Source organism: Rhamphochromis longiceps, linkage group LG14, assembly GCF_057381845.1.
Source record: "Rhamphochromis longiceps isolate RC_006_pf linkage group LG14, R_longiceps_female_GT1.1, whole genome shotgun sequence".
Classification (NCBI taxonomy): domain Eukaryota; kingdom Metazoa; phylum Chordata; class Actinopteri; order Cichliformes; family Cichlidae; genus Rhamphochromis; species Rhamphochromis longiceps.
The window spans coordinates 37,252,028-37,271,896 of record NC_140570.1 but is presented as its reverse complement, the minus strand read 5'-3'; the positions used below and the strand labels follow the sequence as shown (position 1 = coordinate 37,271,896).

Genomic DNA, 19,869 nt, shown 5'->3' with positions numbered 1-19,869 from the left:
CTCATTTTATGCCCCTCCCCTTTTTTAAAGATATATTGTCTGATTTTTGCATTTTACTCTCGTTTGAAACATTTGGATTAACCACAGCTGAAGTTAAAAGACTGAGTGATTCTTTTCTTTTTCTTTTGGTTGTCTCATGTGAAAACCCGGCCTGCACTGCACAGAAGTCAGATTTTACTGTAGCCTTGTGTGACGACAACACTTGAACTAAACACAATCAGCCACAGCCTGAAAACCAGCTGAATGTTTGCTATGACATCAAGGAAGGACTTTAAAAGTGTGTGTTGGCAATAAAAGAAAAAAATCAAAGTGGGATGAGAGTGCTTCTTTTGAGTACTGCTTTGTTTTTGCTTGTTTTAAATATTTTTTTTTAAAGTTGAACAATTTATTTACTGGCAAAATAAAGACAAATGTTTTCTTCCGACTTCCAGTTGCTGTAAAATTTAATGCATTTAAAGAAATTACTTGAGCTTATTGCTTCAAAAAAACAACCCAAATGACCTCAATTTAACACGAGTGGGTTATACTCGGGTGTTTATTTATCAAGAAGATAAATTACAAGGACTTGATGTAGTTTGCAGACTTATTCTGCAGTTCAATTTCCTGAATTTCCTGGAGGAACCCACCCGAGGGATTAATAAAGTTTCATCTAATCTAATCTTACTTCATATTAAGTTAATTAAGAAAATGGTAAATAAACAAATGCAATGTCACAGTGAATGACCTCGATTTTTTTATTTAAGTTTTTTTTTTAAATAAATCTATGAGAATTTATGCTGAATATTTACATTTTAAGAGATGGTGTATGGGCCACAATCATGTGCTCCATACACCACACAGTTACAGGAACACTGGGTTTATTAATGTTCCAACAACCCTCAGTATAAACACTAACTCTGAGTTAATAAACACTACACAAGTCTCAGGTCAAATGGTCTTTTGCTTACTAAACCTTTAAAAACAAAGACTAGAGACCAGCAGGGGGTCATATAATGACACCTGTTATATGCATATGTTTCTACTAAACTATATTTTGCACGTAGATTATACTTTTTATCCATAACATTTATTTTTAAACTTGTTATTTTGCAGATAAATTGTGTTATTAAAGGACAAGCTCTCACTGCAGGATTATCTGTGGATCAGCTGCCTCTATCCTGTCCATCCTGCTCACTCCCAACAAACATCAACTCCTCTGTCTTTGGCCTCACCTCCTGTCTCCAAACCATACATCACAGCAGGTTATGAGAGCTTCTCTTTTACTCTCGCTATCACTACCTTTCTGTCATAAATCACGTCACCCCTGACACCCGTCTACACCCAGTGCATCTAGCCTGCATCTCCTCTCCACATCTCCTGTGCACTGTCCATGACAGAGATTTTTTTTTTCATTTTACTTTTTTATTTGTAATTTCACTAGAATTAACCTACCTCAATGTTTCGTTTTAGTTAACTAGGATAACCTTCCTTGTCGTTAACTCAGAGTGATGGACGAGTTTTTGAACTGTGAACAGCTAAAATTAAATAAAAAGTTCAGAGGAAACTCTATTTTAGAAAAATAGCTGACAGAGATTTTACAGTTTTGTATAAATGTTAAAAATATTTTAAACTTTATTACACCCTGCCTCTCGCCCTATGACAGCTGGGATGAATGGATGCATGGACATGAGTACATGTGAGCATGTGAGCCAAAAATAAGGGACTATTTCTTTAAGAACTAAAACGATATATTCGGCTCTTCGGGGTGTACATTACAACCATCAGATGTTGTCGTTTGGATAACTGTTGCCTAAGACCATATATCCTTCTTGTAAATGAGGTTAAATGTCGTGTTTTATAAACATCCATTCTTAAAAAAGAGCGTTCGCGCACATTTCTCTGAAGAGGGAAACGCTAATTTCGTTTTGCACCCCCATAAAGCGGTGGTATCGTCCACTCTCGCGGAAACGCCGGCTCCAGCCAAAACTCCGGCATAAGAGAAGCAGGTGGAACTGAGACAGTAGTCTGAGTGTGACTGAAAGTGGTAAGTGTTTAAAACAGTGCCCTATCAATTACCAGGTGTTGCCCCAGGCATCTGTCTTATATTTGCGTCTAATTATGATGCGAGTGATTTAAAGACTTGATGCGTGTTTGGACACATTAGCAGACGTTAGCAGAGCAGCTCTGAAACCCGCGGTGCGCCACTAATGTTAGCTAGCAAACAAAAGAGGTTCCCTGTGAGTCAAGTCTGACTCTCTGAAGAAAATGAAGGAGATAAATGTGGAATTTGTAATACGAATCATGTTTTTGTGACATTTAAGTGGCGACAAAATGCGACATCCTGGCACGAAGTCTATTAGTCATTCTAGCCTGGTTAGCTAACGTTAGCATCAAAGGCGGAGACCCGCAGCAGTTTGGATTTTAGCCCAAAGTTTAAAGTTTAACAGAGTCCAGACCCTTAACAGACTTTTTATTCAATATGTACCTGTGTCTTGTGCTTTAGGTGTGTGTGGTGGAGGAATGGTGACGTGTGTTTCCCACAGAGCTTTTTAAACTGCTTCTGCAGCAGTGCTGTCGTTACCATGTTTATTTTTAACAGTTCAAACGCTGGAAAAAGTTCGCGTTTAACGTCGCAGACACTGCAGCTGCGCGACAGTTACGTTTGGTGGTTTTTGTTGAAATGCAAACGTGACAACGCCTGTTTTCTTCCGAGCAGTGTCCTCGTTTTTCTGGTGAGCTTTTATATCAAGTCTGAACACGAAAACGGAAATTTAGTGTGATGAGGCAGTCCCTGTTTGCTCCTTCCTTTTAACCAGCTATGCAGGCCGAACCGAACAAAAACAGTGTTTCCGAACTGGCCCATTTCAAACTCCAACAATGGCGTCACCATTCATTTTAACAGTACTCAAGTGAATTTTGTGCATTTATGAATCGTACTTGTGACAGCTGCTGCGATGGCACACTCTGCCTCTCCACACATCTCCAGGAATCACTTGAATGATCCTAATGGGGAGTAAAGTCACAGAATTCATTGTTGTGTATGTGTCTGGGATCATGTCAACATGGGATCATGTCTACATATGATCCTAAACTTCCAATGGGTCCTATACTTAAAGGCTGTGGTTCCTCAGTGCTGCCCTGAGACAAGTCAAGGTGTCCCCTGAGATTTTTGCATCAACGAAACATTGTAACTGCACAAAGTACTAAATGTCATTTCAGTTGACCTCATTGGCCTGATTGATAGTGAGGAGATATAATTGAGCAGCTGGACTTGTGATGTCAGCAGCCTTCAGCCCGAGTTAATCTGTTAATGCTAATATAGTGAGCTAATGAGGGCCTTGGAAACTAAACATCCTTTTATAGAGAGACTTCACCTGCTTTAAAAGGGTAGAAGAGAGCTGCGTCTGAACCAGAGGCAGCAGGAATCTACACTACATAAACAAAATTTCTAGGCTGCCCACATAATACACCCACAGGAGCTGCTCTGCCATAGAAACCCATGTCATGAAGCTCCCAGTGTACAGTTTACATGCTGATCTTAATGTCAGAGGTTTTGAGGTCTGCAGTTACTGAGTCAGCAGAACATATGTGCTTTACACCTCAGCACGCAGCGATCGCACTCTAACTTTACATGATCTACCACTTTGTGGATTAATGATTCCTGAACACGTCCACTTTACAATAATACAGCTGACTGCAGAATATCTAAAAGGGAAGAAATTTCACCCACTGACCTGTTGCAACAGTGGCATCCTGTTTCAGTAGTACTCAATTTCTGTTAATTCTTTAGAACGACCCATTCTTTCACAAGTCATTCTAAAGGCTGACTGCTTGATTTTATACACCTGTGGCTATGGAACTAAAAACACCTGAATTCAAAGACTAAGAGGTGTGTCCCCATATTTTTGACCATACAATGTATGTGTTCTTGTGTGATAAGAGGATTGATGCAAGTCATACTTTAGTGGTGCTCATTGTTCTTAAAATCAGCTAACATTGCAATCAAAAGAAGTGATGATATTTGAAATGAGAGAGTATGACATGGCATTCTGCACATATGAAGACAGCCAAGTCTTAATTTTTGGTTTGCTGTTTGTTTTGCTTTGGCACAAAGGCTTAAAATCACAGCTCTAAAGGCAGAAATCGGTTCTTTCCTTGAATTTCTGAACGTTCAGTTGACCGTAAGGCCAGGAGGGCAACTGCAATGAAACTTCAATTAACAACGACGCACAGATATGATCCGAATGCCTTGGCTTTGGAAATCTGCTGATACAAAGTACTCACATCATGCCAGTGTTAAATAAATTTTCTTCAATCTTCATTTAAATCTTGAAAGTAGTTGTAAAAAAAAAAAAAAAAATTAATAATAATAATTCTAGTGTTGTTATTTTGATAATTTCATAAATATCTTGAAAATGACTCAAATTCATATTAGCAGAATGAGAGAACACCACACAAATCCAAATATTTTAGAGACTTCAAGCATCTATCATTCTGAATGAACCTGAGCTGCGCTCCTGAGACTCCATTCATAGTCACAGTATCAGATATTTACCCTAAACCGTTCTGGTTTACAGAAACTATAAAAAAAATTTGGATCTCATCTGAGGTCTTTGACCTATGATCAGATTTTTCCTCTTGGTTTCAAAGTGATGGTGGTGTTAGTAATGCCTCGCATGTGTTTTGGCTGATGCCTTCGGTCTTCCTTGGCTGACATTCCCTGAATGATGCTGAGTCAGTGCTTGTGTGCTTTCTCGTAGGAAAAGTCCTGGCAAACATCAGCACGCTGTCAGAAACGCTGGACAAGCTTGTGAGTTTTTGTGTTGATTTGTGTGTAGCAGACAACGCCGGTGTAGTCCGGCACGTTTACAGTGATAATACTGCTGGACTTTAGCGTACAGCATCCATCAGCTTATCGGGTGCTGTGCAGACTTTTTTTTTTTTTTTTTTTTTAAACCAGTTTTCTGTTTTATTCCAGCATTGCTTAGATTTGAATGGACAAGGCAGGCAGAAGTATACAGGTACAACCTCTCACACATCTCATATATATCTGTGTGCTGTTATTTTTTATTTATTTTTTTAATCATAAAAACGTTTCACACCATGAATTTCAGTTTACTTCTATTTTAACAGGGAAGGGTAATAGAAAGATGTGTAGAAATAGAAGTATGTTTTTAAAAAACACAGGCGTTGATTTTTATTAAATTTTTTCACACCTACCGCTGCAGAAGGCAGCTGCTTAAAGCCCAAAGATGTACTGATTTGCTACTGACGTTAAACTAATGAAAGAACACAGAACTTAAAAGTCCAGATTTTTGACCCAAGATTAGATTAACTGATTGTTACACTGCGTCAGCGCTCCTCCAATACTTGTTCCATAATTGGCCGTCTCATTTCAACAGTTACCCTTTCAGATAATTCAGTAATCAAAGTGTTTTGAATGTTTTGAATGTTAGAATACCCATCATAGATGGAGGAAATGTTTTGGGTATGAAGCATACAAAGTAAAGCATTTCTGTAAATGTACTTGAGTTGTTGTAGCTGCTAAGATGGCTCAGTCACTCCAGGGTCAAACGGATGTTTGACTGTTGTCTTTGCTCTGTAAATGTAGCCCAGCTAGTGAAGCCCAGTAAAGGTGCCGTGATGCCTGTGAAGAAGAGGAAGCTGCCTGATGCAGATGATCATGAGCAGAACTGTAAAATTACGAGGTAAACAGATCTATCTGCTCACACTGAGGGTGTCCTGTGTCTGCACCGCTAACCTTTGTCTTCTATCCATCCTATGTGCTTCTTGAACCTTTATTGATTACCTTGTGAGTTCGATGCTCTCTCAGCCGGGTGTAGGCTTTCTGAGCCCTTCACCTTCTCCTCTTCTTCTTCATTGTGTATTAAGAGTGTAGATGAATGCTCATGCTGCAGTCACAGTGAGGATGTAGCCAAAACGCATATCTTCACACATGTTGTGAGTTATGCTCCTTACTAATCGAGGCACTCAGCACATACTTGTCATCTTAATCAGCACTGCCTCAGTCTTCAGGACTGTAGGAGAGTATCTAAAGTGCCACTTTATTAGGTACCTTTGCTTTATTCTTGGATATAAATGAGGTGGATAATCCATCAGTGCCTCAGCTCTGTACATCATAAATGTCCGTGCAGACTTAATTTCAGGTTTTTAATGAAATATGGTGACAGTTTGAGTCTCATGTGAATAATCACCCGAGCCATTTGCATACAGCAGCATCTGATCTGACTTGGTAGCAGTTGATTCTAAACTGGCTGGCTGACTGGATACACCAATGTTCTTGGAGAACATCCAGCTGTGAGGCAGCTGTGGTAACCACTGAGCCACCGCGCTGCCATTAATCTGCAGGAAATACTGACAGGCTGTTTTCTGAGCCACTTTACCCTGTTCAGAGTCAGAGGTGCTGGAGCCTATCCCAGCTCTCACAGGGTGAAATCCTTTGTTGTATTTTTGCTTTGACTGTAGTCCAGCTGTTGTATAGCTGCCATGTAACAACCTCCTGAAGTTATGGCTGCACATTTATCTTTAAAATGTTTGGTCTGTGCTGAAGTTTTACCCGACCTCTGATCCGCGGTCCGAGGTCAATCAACACTGACAAGCCCTTTTCCAGTAAGAAGTGCCTGGCCTGGTTCCACAAGTACGCTGCCCCCGACAAGGTGTTCGGCCCAGAGGCCATGGAGAAGTTCTGTGAGGACATCGGCGTGGAACCAGAGAATGTAAGTCAGCAGCTTGACTCTTAGTCACTCTGCATGTCCCTTACCTGATGAACTCCTGACCATCAGGAGTCATAGGGTAACACTCAGAAAAGAGACTGTGAGGCACTCATGATGTGAGAATGTTTTATGGAGCTTTATTTTAGCAACAAATGTTTTTTTCTGTGAAAAATAAAGATGGTAGGAAACAAGCTTTCTTACACTTGTTTGAATCTCCTCTTTCTTTCCTGCAGATTATCATGTTAGTTTTAGCGTGGCATCTAGAAGCAGCAAACATGGGGTACTTCACAAAAGACGAGTGGCTCAGGGGAATGACGATATTACAGTAAGAAATCTTATTCTTTCAGTTTATTTGTGGTTGAGGTTACAAATACGCTTAAATGTGTTTTCGTCTACATGCAGGTGTGACTGCACAGAGAGATTACAAAGTAAACTTGATTACCTGCGCAGTGAGCTCAACGATGCTGCGACCTTTAAAAATATCTACAGATACGCCTTTGACTTTGCCAGAGTGAGTCTATTTATTTTTTGTTATTATTTGGAAGTTAAGCCTGTAAAAATCCTTGAGCATCATTTTGTAATATGTCTGCAGTGTTTGTGCTCCTGACTTTGTGATTGTTATGAGGAAAAGTTGGAATAAAAATAATAATTTAAAAGCGCCAAATTACCACAAAATAGTTCCCTATGGGGTGACCATGTTTTAACCGGGAGGAGCAGATGCTACATTTAAACTCTGAGCTTCTGAAAAGATTTGGTGTGGTGACCATAAATGAAGCTTAACTTCACCAACACAGGCTTTCAGATCAAGTCTCTGAATTCTGACTCTGAGCTTGATGCAGTGAATCTCCCTGCTGATGCAGTTGGATTTTTTTTTTTTTTTTTTTTTAAATAACCATAAATGAGGGAGTGTCTTTTCAATTTCAGTGCAGCAACCGTGCAGTTAGGTTTAACTGTTATGACTAATGGGATTGTGGGGGAAACACTCATCAGCGCATTCATGGGATCATAAGAGATATGAACTGCTGCACTTATTACTGAGCTCACTCACTGAGTTGCTTCTGTCCTCAGGATAAGAACCAGAGGAGTTTGGACATGGACACGGCAAAATTAATGCTGGCTCTGCTGCTGGGAAGGTCATGGCCGCTCTTCCCAGTCTTCAGCCAGTTCCTGGAGGTAAATCTCATTGCTCTGATAAAGGAGATGTGAAATCAGCTCATCTTCAAACAGCTCTTCACTCCTCTCTCTGGGTTGTTTCCTCACGGTCTCCCTCCCATTAATGTCTCCCACAGCAGTCCAAGTACAAGGGATTGAATAAAGACCAGTGGTATAATGTTCTGGAGTTCAGCCGGACCATCAACCCAGACCTCAGTAACTACGATGAGGATGGAGCTTGTGAGTACCACTTGTACTAGGAAAATAGTGCAGGCCTCTCTTACAGAGCTGCTTCAAGGCGGGAATATAAACCTGTATGAAATGTCCAAACATGGAATAGGATGTGTTGGCCAGTTATCGCCCCACCTGGACCATCCAGGGCTTTGGTTTGGGAATGGCCGCTGTCGCACAGTTTGTCATAATACACAAGAACACATCTGGATCGGTTCACACTCTTAGGACAGAAGGATGAGCATGTTATAATTCTGGGGGGTCTTCTGTGATGGCTCACTCATTTCTGTGAAAGGAAATCTAATATCTGTCCATCACTTGTAGTCCAAAATGCCACAGCAGTCCTGATGTTAATAAATTTACACCAGCTTCCCTCCATTTTTGTATTGATTTTAAGATTCTTTTATTTTCTAAGTTTTAAATGGCCAGCTGTTTAAGCAAACTTTTCAACATGTATAACTGCAAAAGAATGTTAAACAAGCATTTCAGTTTTAAACCTTAAAATGGCTTCATGTCTTCACTGAACAGTAATAACGTGCAGGCGCACCTTTGTCTATATTTACGGGTTTATTTGTTTTTTGCAGGGCCGGTGCTTCTAGACGAGTTCGTGGAATGGCGAAGAAGTTGGTCAGCTTCATAGCATTAACAGCCACAAAAACAAAAGGATGAAGAGGGAGAAAACTGAGAACCCGGGAAGGAGTCTGGAAAAAGGTTTCATCCACACATACACAGAAATATGGAGTACAACCTCGTCCCTGTGGACCTTCGAATCCCGTTAGAGGCGCCTGTGCACCATCGTCCAAATGCTAAGAGGCCTTCCTCCTGCTGAGAAGACTTTTTTTTTTTTTTTTTTTTTTTTTTTAAATGGTGTTAATTTCAAGAAAAGAAACTGTCAGAGGGAAAATGAACTGAGAAGAGCTGTGGAATTTATGTTAAATGTTATGGGTTTTTTTTGGTTTTTTCCCCCCCATTTTTGTGTCTTGTTTATAGAAGTTTTGACAGTAATAAAAAGGAAATGGAAATTCATCAAGCTGCAGAGCCCAGGTTTCATTCGCCACTCCTGCACCGTGTTAACACACTAAGGCATGCAGAAACTGGTCAGCCTGAAGAAATTTACCATTTCTTTTTTAGGTGTCAGTCCAGCAACCCCTGAGCAGATACAGCAGTTATCCCTTTACCTCCTAATACTTCTTATTAGACCACATCCTGCCAGATAACCAGCACCTAACCTGCTAGAAGCAAGTCTCACCACTCTACAGCTATCCTGAAACCCCTCTGGGCAGTTAATTTAGTGAATGCTTTAAAAAAACAAACAAAAAAAAAACAACAACTTTAAAGGTACTTTCTAAAATTACCAGCTGCAAATGTCAACTAAAACTGTGACCAGCAGGGGGAGTTGTTTCCCCAGAGCTCATAATGTTTCACATTTCTTCTTGGACTTCTCCACATTTACTCATGAGACTCTTTCACCGCTGTAAATAAGAATATATTCTTGGCTGGTTAACGCTTACTGTTCATGTTGTATGCCTTGCACGGTATAATCTGGGCCCTACAACAAATTTTGAACTGCACATCAATTTAGAATGTGTAAACCAGCGGTACCCAACCCCCGGGTCCATGAGTCGTTTGGTACCGGGGTTGTTGGGCTCGGGTGTGAAATTAATGGTTTTCAGGGTTTTTATTGTTAACTCTGTTTCCCTGGGTTTTTTCCCATGTTGTAGTTGTGTCTTATTTTGAAAGAATTATTTACGCTTTACCGTAGCGACCAGAGAGCGTTAAGGGGCAAAGAGGAGGATGTTACTCTCAATGTTGTTGGTGCATTTTAGGAGGATGCTGCTAATAAAGTTGCAAAATTACACAGTTAATTTGCGTTTATTATTATATTTACAAAATAACAGTTTTTGTCTTGATCGTATCATTTTATTTGTTGTATTTATCCGCGACACCTTAAAGGCCGGTCTGTGAAAATATTGTCTGACATTTAACCGGTCTGTGGCGCTAAAAAGTTCAGGGACTGCTGGAGTAAACGGCCTGCCTTAATAAGTGGAAGATTAATCCTTAATTAAGAGAGCAGGGAGAGTCAACTTATTTCCCCCCCAAACACAAACTAAATTTACTATCTGACATCATGTCCTGTTTTATACATGAAAGCATAATATCATAATGATTTAATCATTACAAGTAGCGAGGACATTCTCAGAAGCGGCAAGTAATTTACTCACATTTCATCCATACACAAGTCACAGTTTAACTGCTCACACTTAAAGGACTTCATCTACCTCACATACATGACCAGTTAACCTAACATAGATGTCTTTAAACCAGGCCGTGCTCTGAGGTAACAGCGTTAACCTCCATTCACGCCCATGCTGCCCTATTTCAGGTGTTGTGCCTGCACCTTGTGACCTCTGGTCCATATGCTCTGTCTTATGCTGTTTTACTTTTTCATAGTTTAGAGATTTGCCCCTATTGTCCTTCAAAAACCATCAGGTGTCAGTCTCTGCAGAAACCTGGGTGATGGGAACAAGCATTAGTGCAGGAAGGGTTCTCATTAGTTTCAGATGTCACCACAGTCCCAATAAAAATGCACACAGACATGGCACGTACCACTTCAGTTTCAAGATTCCTTAAAATACCTATTTTCCTTGACTTGACCCAGGCTGGTGGATCTAAACTTCATCTGAACAGATACACCCGTATGACGGCGTACAAGTTAAAATCATTGACCCGAGCCATATGTAAGATTAACTTACTTGTTGTGTCACCTTGTGGTACAAAGTGGTATTACAAAAGTGAAGCTTAGTTCAGCTTCAGCTGTAATCTCATCAGCAGGATGCAGAGATGATCCAGGATGAAGTCATAGCATTACTTTGATGATGGCTTTAGCTTTTTTTTTTTTTTTTTTTTTTTTTTTTTTAATTTATGCAAAAATTGATTCCCAGATATAAAAAGTGCGTGTGCAGATTCACCCGTCAGACCTCATAAAAATACAGTGTCCAGTCTTAGGGTATGTATACATCGATCCCACACCCAACATATCAGGTACAGGTGTTCATCATTTCAGTTCAGCCACTGGGAGATGGCTGTTCTGCTTCGTTCAGGTGTTTACAGCATAACTAATAACTTCAAAACATGAAAGTCCTTTTATATTGTACATTTTTGCAGATTTTCTGAGAAAATCAAATCAGTGCAACTCAGATCTGCAAGTAAGCATGAGTGGAAATTATAATATATATAGTTATAATGCAAATATAACTTATGACAAGTTATAAGTTTGTGGCGTTAAATGTGGCGACCCTTCCAAACAAAGTTTGTAGAGCTGGACTCGACTTGAGCCATGGTGTTGTCATTATTTTGTCCACTCTCTGTAGCATCTATCAAATGTCCATGTGGAAGTTTGACGTCTGCTCACTATCCTTCTTCCTGTTGACTCTGGTCCAGTGGCCCTGTTGAGGCTGCAGCCATGATGGCGGAGAGGCGCGTCAGAGAGACGGAGCGCTGTTTGAATCTGGGGGCGGGGAGAGGAGCGTCGGGGCCAGGGTCTGGAAGGTGGCCGTATCGCTGGCCGTCCTCGTCATACTGGTACAGGCGGATGACGCGGCTGCGGCGGGCTGGCCGTGGTGGGGAGGGCGGCAGCGATCCTTGATCGGTCACCTCCTTGTTTTTGCCTCCTGTCGCCTCATCTTCACTTTCAAAAGTTGACTTTTCAGAATCTCTGGAAATCTCCGTCTCACCATCTTTCTCCTCACCGGCCGCCGCCGCCTCCTCTTCCTCCTGCACCATACTCCTCTTCACCTCCCTGCTCTCGCTTCCATGTTTGTCCTCCTCATACTCATCTGTTTCACTTTGACTCTCTCCATCCTCTCCTATCAGATACAAGCGACCAAACCGGCTCTCTTTCTCCCCCTCTTCTAACTCCTTATCACTGCCTTTATTTCTGTTCTCTGTGCATCTTCCATCTTCTTCCTCCTCCTCCTTGTAGTCACATCCTTCCAGATATGCAGTGGTTTCTGGTGGCTCGTCTTCCTCTCGTTTGTGCCGGAAGCTTCTCTGAGGTTTGGCAGGAGGAGACAGGTTAGGCGCAGAGTTGTTGTGCACCACCTGGTCGTTTTCAGAGGCCGGGTTCTCGTTCGTGGGCGGCAGGGTTGTCATGCTGACCTCGGGGCCGTGGTCGGTTGTGTCGCTTTGGCGCTTTCGTCCTCGTTTTGGTGACCGCAGCTTTGCCCTGACTGCCCCTGAACACCTGAGAGGAAAAAACAGACCTTTAATGTAAAAAGGGTCAGTCCACATGTGGTGTTCTCATTGGCTCACACTGAGATTATCTAGTGTTTGCATCTTTCTCTATACTTGTTTAAAAATACATTGATTCCAATGCTGGTGATTTAGCTTGGGTTAAAACTTCTTCAAGAGGCACCAATAATGACGTAAGTCCCTGAACTCACCTCAGAACATGAGTCCTGCTCAAAGCTCCAATGCTGAATCCCAACACAAAGGTCAGCAGCACTGATGCAGCCACAGCTCCTGCAAACAGCTCGGCTGAAACACCTGCCTGCTTCGCCTCCTCAGACCCAGCATCCCTCCTGAACCTGAATGCAGCACAGCGGCTGCTTTGCTTGTATTCTCCCAGTTCCTGAAGGTTTTGACCATCGTGACCGACGTGGAGCTCATACGGCCACAGTGTAGTACCCTCTGTGTGCTGCAGGAGGCAGTAGTACAGGCCACTGTGGAGAGCACTGGTGTTGGGGACCAGCAGGCTCCCGTCATGGTGCATGACGACGGGGTCCAGTTTACCATGGGAACCAGGAGTGTGGAGGTCTCCAAAGGGGGTGTGCCAGTACTGGACCACACCTGCATATGAGAGAAGAAGCAGCTACAGGTGAGGAGTAATGATTTCATGAGTACCAAAAGAGAGAGAGTGTCACAAAAACCTTTCCTTTGTGTCTCACGTGGCAATGCTGCAGTTCCTCTTTCATCCACTCGAGACTGGTTCCAACATAAATAATAAATAGAATCCATCCATCTTTTATAAACAGTTATGGTTTATCGGTATTGAAATGGGCACAAAGCTATGGCTGTAAGCACAGAAGCTCCGCCCACCTGCTTTTCAAACCCTCTGTTTGTGAGGGGTAGCTGGTCAGAAGAAAGGCGCCTTAAAGGGGAGGAGCTAAACAGCTGCTTTTTTTTTTTTTTTTTTAAAGAAAAATTGAAATAAAAGCCTTTCTGTTTTAAAAATCATTGGTTACATTTCATAAACATGATAATCAACAGTAATAAGTGGGACACCACCAACGTTCAGTTCAGTGAAAGTTTTCTCTCATGTCAGAGCTGCTGGTGTCAGAGACCCAGAGAGACACAAATTTTCTGATTTATCAACCAAAAGAGACAAAAAACAGAGTAAACATCTTCAGGTGTGTTAGTTTGTGTTAGCAGCTGGATGCGTGTTCGAATGTTGGGTGTGTGGTGGAGACAACAGCTCTTATATGCTCCAGGGAGGCCGGCCAGGTGCACTAAATAACTCCACCTACTGAGAACCTGCAACACAACACAGAGGGACACACAGCAGGCGCAGTGGGCAACCCCATCCACCTACTACACCTGTGTTTTACAGTGAACATCTGTAAGCATTATCTGTGTTTTATTGTGTAGTTGCGTCTGATTCACAAACCAGCTATTTAGCAGCTATACTTGAATAATTAAAGTTTCATTGTTAGCCAAAATTATTATAAAGTGTTATCGCTTTAGATTCCTTTAGATTGGTTTCTATTAATGTACAGTCTGAAATATTTACAGCAGGAACGTGACCGCTTTCTACATTTAACAGAAGTCAGCGTTTGCCTTCAGAGAGCAGAGAGTGAGATGGAGTCTTCACTCACCTAAGTCCTTTCCATCTCCACAGTGTAAAGTCAACTCCACCTCTGGATGACCTTTGACCCGGCAGGTGGGGGCCACAGTCAGAGTGCCCTGGCCGGTAGCTCCTCTTCCTGGATTGGCTGGGACGGCGAGGAAGGCTGTGAAAGTTAACCACCTGGTTAACATTTTAAACCTGCAGAGGAAATAAAAGTCAGCTGGTTTTTACAGTTTGAGGGCAGTAAAATACACGAGTATGTGATCGCACATGAAATTAAATGTATGCTTCTTTAGTGTCCAAATTCAGTCTAAAAACAGCAGCCAGTAAAAGTACAACGATTCAAGTTAGGAAGAAAGTGGAGCTTGTAGATGCAGAACGGAGCTGAAAGAAAGTGACCTGCAAGTCAAAAGAAGAGCAGCTGAGAACATTCCCAGCTTGTGGTAAGAAGCTTTTAGTTTAGAAGGTAAATGCAAACAAGGGCGAAAAGCTAGAACAGCTTGTTACAGAAAACAGCCAGGATAAAATAAAGACTGCTGTGAATCGTGTATCGTGCAAAGTTACTGTGGCAAGATCCAAAAAAAGAAGCAGTCCCATTACTTCCATCAAATTCCTGCTCTGACGAGTAAAATACTTGAGTGAGCTGTAAATTTAATTACAACAAGCATCTTGGCCGCACCATATAAGATGCATCAGGAGTATATCAAATTGTGAGTCATGCAAAACCACTCTGTTCTGTTAAAGGTGTAACAGGAGTGCTTGTAAAGGACTTTACTGTCATTTCTATTCAAAGTCAGCTGTTTAAAGTGATGATTCAGGTTTTTTACTCACAATAAAAGAGCACCTGAACACATCACAGGACCCCTACAGCTTTAGGAGAAACAAGTCAGTGCGAATAAATCAGATGACAAACCGTCCACAGTGAGACAGTATTTTAGAAAATACCTCAGTTCTGCTCTCAGCCTTTTTAAATTATTTTATGAGGTGAACTGTTGAGTGAGTTGGTTCACAGCAAACTAACTCAAACCAAAAAGAGTGAATCTATGAGTACAGTTTAAATAAAGCAGCTAAAGTAGAGCCCACGTGTTTCATATTTACCTGATGTGGTTCCTTCCTAATGTGGTCGTGTTATCCCTTTAAGTCTGATCTCGTGGCTCTGATGCTCGTGCTGCTGCTACAGTTTCCTCCAGCAAAGTGTAAAGTGCAGTTTCTCACATGACTCTGTGGATGTCTTCTGCTGTGATGGTGTTAAAGATTAATAACGTCACACTGACAGTGGCTTTGTTTTCACCTGCCTTCTGTACGACCTGCACTTCTCACACAACTTCAGAATAACAGTAAATGGACTGTGAGGTCAGGGAGTACCCTAACCCCTTTAACGCCATAGTGTTCTCTTTCTCTCGAATTTATGTTCCAAAGTAAGATAGTCCATTATGAGTTGGGCTTAAAGGTATATAGATATAGAATAAAGATGCAGTTTTAAATTGTAAACATTTTACATCTGGTAAGGTGTTGAACAGAGCTGCTTTAAACTGTTTTACTTGCTATAAACAAACACAGAAAACAGGTAATTATCTGCTTGTGTTATTTCTCCCTGTGCAGACAGGTATCTGCCTGTGGTTGATTACACTGATACAGTACATGTACGCACCACCTCCTCGGATATACAGAGTCTTGATTCTTTGTACCACTGACCTCTATTTTATAAACACAAATGGACGGCTCCCCAGAAAGTACTAAAAGTAAGCTGGGAGTACACCTAAACTCATAACAGTTCATTCTGGCCTTAGCAAAAGTGTCTTCAATCACAGATTAATTGCTGGTTATTCACATTTGAGTGTGGGATACTGGACCATGCTAAATAAGATGTGCTAATCTGAACGAGCTGGGCTGAGGGTACCTATGAAACATGAAATAGGCCAAGCAAAGCCTAAAACTGTATAGAAGTAAATCTGAAGAAAGTAATGGCAGCACAGAAGAGACTGTGATTTGAAACCTCTTTTAAAATAAAGGGTTTACTGAAGATGAATAGCACAAGCTGTGGAAACAAAGAAAAGCAACACCTGGATATGAGTTTGTAATGAATCCAGTGCCTCAGTGTGTGTGAAGCTGCAAGAACAATGCAACAACTTCAGGCAACACGCATCAACTTTCTCTTTTGTAAAATCACTGAGGTGACAGTACTCACAGGTGTTGTGGAAGAATGTAGCGATACATCTGAAACACAAAAGAGAGGTTTAAAAATGAAGGTGGAGCAGCGAATCCACCAGTTGGAGGAGTTTGTGGCAAAAAGAACGGAGAACCAGCAGCCTTGGAGAGAACACCAGGTGATGCCTGACTACACAGCTCAGGTGATCTGTCACACACACCTACACCAAGTCTATGGAAACTTCTCTTGAATTAAAAGATAAAAAGAATGTGGTAAAGGACTCACTAATGGTTTTTATGAGGAAGAAAGTTATGCATGGTCTTTGTAGGTCATATTACTTGCTAGTTCTTGCTTTATTTTATTTTATCTGTTTCTGTTGTGCTACCTTTTTCTGAAATAATTTGCTTAACCTTGTAGGGGTTTGTCTTTGTGGTCTCTATTCTTTTCATGAAGGCATTTTAATGACACGGGATTTATTGATTAAATAAAACTTCAATTAATATTGCTAAAATGTTCATGTTTATTATCAGCAATAGTAGTAGTAGCAGTAGAAGTAGTAAGTATGATGCATGTGTTTATGGTTCTCTCATGGCAATTACTGGAACAGACACCAGAGGTCAGCGTTGTTTAACAAAAAGCTCAGAAGGAACGCGTCTATGAATAACTTACAACTTAAAACACAGTAAGACGTTTTTCTTGTTTAAAATTTTAATTGTAAATAATTCCGTGATGAAAATCATCTGATCTTAATTAATTTATCACCTGCTGTTACTGAATTTGTTTTAATTTGATTTAATTTCACAGTTTTTAATGGTTATTTCTGTGTTTTGTTTACAGCGTTAAGATTTTTTGTGTAAAGTTAACAGGTTTTTTTATTTGTTTGGTTAGTTTATTAGAATTAGGAGGGTATTCCTTATAATTTTTGTGTAAATTTTACAGTTTTTTTTTTTAAATATATTTGTACTTTTTTCTTAAAAATAAACATTTTTTTCCAAAGTAAAGTTGACAAATTCTTTTTTTTTCTCTGTATTTTTTGTAAAATTGCTAGCTTTTTAAAAACAGTCTTTTTTTTTCTTGTAACTTTGCTTGTAAAGTTTAATTTGTAAGTTTTTATCTCATAAATGTGCCACCCCTCCTCAATCTCTACTTCGATTTAGCGCTTTAATCCAAAAATGATTAAAGGAGAGAGGAGTGGTTTGTCTGAGCGGTACGTGAACGCATCTCCTCCCTCGGTGAAGGCGGGCTGGTCGGTGTGACAGCAGCAGCGCAGAAGCTCCTCCTGCCTGTTTCTGTGTGGTTTTTATTTTTAGGGTCGCAAAGTAACCAAAAGAAACGTCCTCACATCACCGAGCTGACAGCAGGGAGAACACGCCAAAACCACCCGTGAAAAGAGCGAGAGACGCGGAGTGAAGCAGCCAGGGAGCCCGAACCAAAACACAACCATTTCCAGGTGAATATAATTAGTTACAGCTAACTCGGTGCTGAAATGCAGTTACGTCTGCAGTCGTAAATCACTCTGGAACTCTTATTAAATAGTTTTTGGGTTGTTGTTTTTTCATGCAAATATATTTTATTAAATTTGCCGCTTTTTTCCTTAGCAAACGGGACGCAGAACTGTTGGAGTCTGCGTTAAAATAAGAAAACGCTGGAAAAAGATGAATATTGTGCTACAGAGCTGCCCTACAGCAAAGGGCTCTCTGTATTTGTTCACGCTTTCGATTTCCTCGCCTTCACTAAGATCACAAGATTTAGGAATAATAAAAAAAACTTCGAGCAAAACTTCATCTTTTAAGCTAGCTAGCTTTCACATACACATCCGGCGCGCCCTTCAAAATAAAGGCAACGATTAAAAATTGTTGCAAGATTTTGAATGGGTTTAGTAGTGTAGCTCGTGGTATAAGACTCGACTATAAACAAAAGATAAAATAGAATAGAAGTGTTTGCGTTGTGTAGTTTCAAGAATAACGAAAGAAACGTTTAGGGATATTGTAAGTCATTTTGATGGTTAACGTTTGAGTTTCCGGTTTGATTTTAATCTCTCTCCGGGTGTCTTTACAAAGCTGTAAACATCGAAAGTCTTCATTAATGTCATCTCATCTGAGGCAGAGTGAGGCAGGTGGACTGTGGTGCAGATTATTGTGAAAATTCTTCACCCCACACGCATTTTTGTGATGTCACATGATATCACACATCATGCGATGTTTCAACATCTGCTTTGGGCTGTTTGTGTCACACATCCGTTGTGTGTTCGTGCCCGCATAAAACCACACCCATGTCTGGCTGGTATTGGTCTTATTGCTCCATGGTTAAAGCTCTCTGTCTGTAGATACCAGGGGTTAATCCAGTCACGTCACAGCACAGTAGCTTTACAGCTGCTGGAAGGAGGAAGACGAGCAACCTGCAGCTGTTATTAGCAGACTGATGTAAACAGATGTGTTCGAGTCTTTAAGGTGTTTGTCCTGAAACGGCTGCAGACGCTACACCTAATGAAATATGTTGTCTTTCCTTCACCTCTTGCATAAACCTGTCAACAAATTGACTTCTTAAGTCTGAGTTTAATAAATTGCATTGGTTAGCAGATTCCATTGGGTGACAAATTAAAGGAAAAACCCCAAACCTCTAAACCAACTTTTTAATTTTTGGCTCTCCACTATAAAAGTCCTGAAAATGAGGGTTGATTTGTTAATAACTCACCTGTTTGAATTTCAATATATATATAGTTAGGGGCGTGGCTGTTTTGACTGACAGGTGTCCGATCAGTGTCTGTTAGACCTCACCTGAGTGACTCAAAGGCTCCTGTCGACTGTGTGAGTGTGTTTGAGAGGGTGTAATTGGTGACTTAGGGAGCATTTGTAAAGCTTTCCTTGCCTCCTGCAGTTATCTGATAAATATTGGGTTTTGTTATGAGGTACGGCCCACATTTTTATTCTTGGGCTCTTTTACAGTAGCTTTGCACTATTCGTAGTTCAAATGAATGCTTGTATGTGTTGCACTCAGTTTTTTTGCAGCCCTTCCACTTCATCCTCTGTGTGAAACAAATAGTTTGACTCTTTCACCTGTTTATTACCACCTTTTTGTAAACAGGGTAGGTGATAAAGCCCAAGCCCTCTTTTAAATAGACGCCCTTATAGCAGTCTGAATAAAACAATAAAGGCACAAAGATAAAAGAGATGTAAAACAATAGAAAATAAATCCATTCAGATAAAAATAAATCCAAACAGGGCAAGTTGTTTGTTTGTTTGTTTTTTTGTTTTTTTTTTAAGATTTATTTTTAGCAATTTATCTTGAGGGGGAGTGACACTTGGGAAGTACTCTGGACCGAACTCCAGCTTTTGGTATATGGTGTCAGCTCAACCAGGTGAGCAATAGTGGCACCTCTGGGCTTGAATGTCTGTGTGGGATTGGGGGGCCTGCACAAAGATTTATCTGTGCACAGAGCCACAGTGATCTAATAAAACTCAGCCCGAAGTTGCACCGACTGGCCCAAAGTGGACGACCCCTCAAGCGTTATGAGCTCCGTCTGCTGATTCATAAAGTCTTGCTATACTGGTTTTATTGGCGTGATCTAGGGCTGCCACAAACGATTATTTTGATAGTCACTAGTCACCGATTATTTTTGCGATTAGTCGACTAATCAGATCATGCATCCATTGGATGTAAAACGTACAGCTTATTGCACCAGCAGCATCTGCTCTTATATAACTATCATTAGCTTACAGCTTTAAGTGTTTAAGGTCTGTGCTAACTAAAAATAAAGACAAGATGATAGTTTATTAAAT

General features: G+C 40.8%; 3 protein-coding genes across 8 annotated transcripts in view; 2 read left to right on the top strand and 1 right to left on the bottom strand.

The window, feature by feature from the left end:
* The first annotated feature begins 1,923 nt into the window (after positions 1-1,923).
* On the top strand, positions 1,924-9,961 carry dcun1d5 (DCN1, defective in cullin neddylation 1, domain containing 5 (S. cerevisiae)). 5 transcript variants are annotated; one of them, XM_085380275.1, is made up of 10 exons: positions 1,926-2,023; positions 4,740-4,789; positions 4,958-5,000; positions 5,591-5,687; positions 6,611-6,716; positions 6,947-7,038; positions 7,116-7,224; positions 7,782-7,886; positions 8,003-8,105; positions 8,681-9,961. In XM_085380275.1, exons 4-10 carry the CDS (start codon positions 5,623-5,625, stop codon positions 8,734-8,736), a joined length of 636 nt encoding a protein of 211 aa, XP_085236401.1. In that variant the 5' UTR covers positions 1,926-2,023; positions 4,740-4,789; positions 4,958-5,000; positions 5,591-5,622; the 3' UTR covers positions 8,737-9,961. The 5 variants fall into 5 exon arrangements, with proteins under 5 accessions (XP_085236402.1, XP_085236401.1, XP_085236399.1 ...); XM_085380272.1 differs by having other exon boundaries at positions 1,928-2,023; positions 6,551-6,716; XM_085380276.1 differs by lacking the exon at positions 4,958-5,000 and having other exon boundaries at positions 1,924-2,023.
* A 1,546-nt stretch (positions 9,962-11,507) lies between these two features.
* Positions 11,508-18,247, bottom strand: LOC146654630 (uncharacterized). 2 transcript variants are annotated; one of them, XM_085380968.1, is made up of 4 exons: positions 18,237-18,247; positions 13,970-14,142; positions 12,539-12,944; positions 11,508-12,339 (listed from the first exon to the last, which is right to left on the bottom strand). In XM_085380968.1, the coding sequence occupies exons 2-4, from the start codon at positions 14,130-14,132 to the stop codon at positions 11,508-11,510; spliced, it is 1,401 nt and encodes a 466-aa protein (XP_085237094.1). In that variant the 5' UTR covers positions 14,133-14,142; positions 18,237-18,247. The 2 variants fall into 2 exon arrangements, with proteins under 2 accessions (XP_085237094.1, XP_085237093.1); XM_085380967.1 differs by lacking the exon at positions 18,237-18,247 and having other exon boundaries at positions 13,970-14,132.
* The window catches only part of LOC146654628 (calpain-5-like), a 34,054-nt gene continuing 31,508 nt past the window's right edge, over positions 17,324-19,869 (top strand). The window contains exon 1 of the mRNA XM_085380966.1: positions 17,324-17,540. The gene's annotated coding sequence lies outside the window, so the exon portion shown is untranslated. The remainder of the gene's footprint in view (positions 17,541-19,869) is intronic.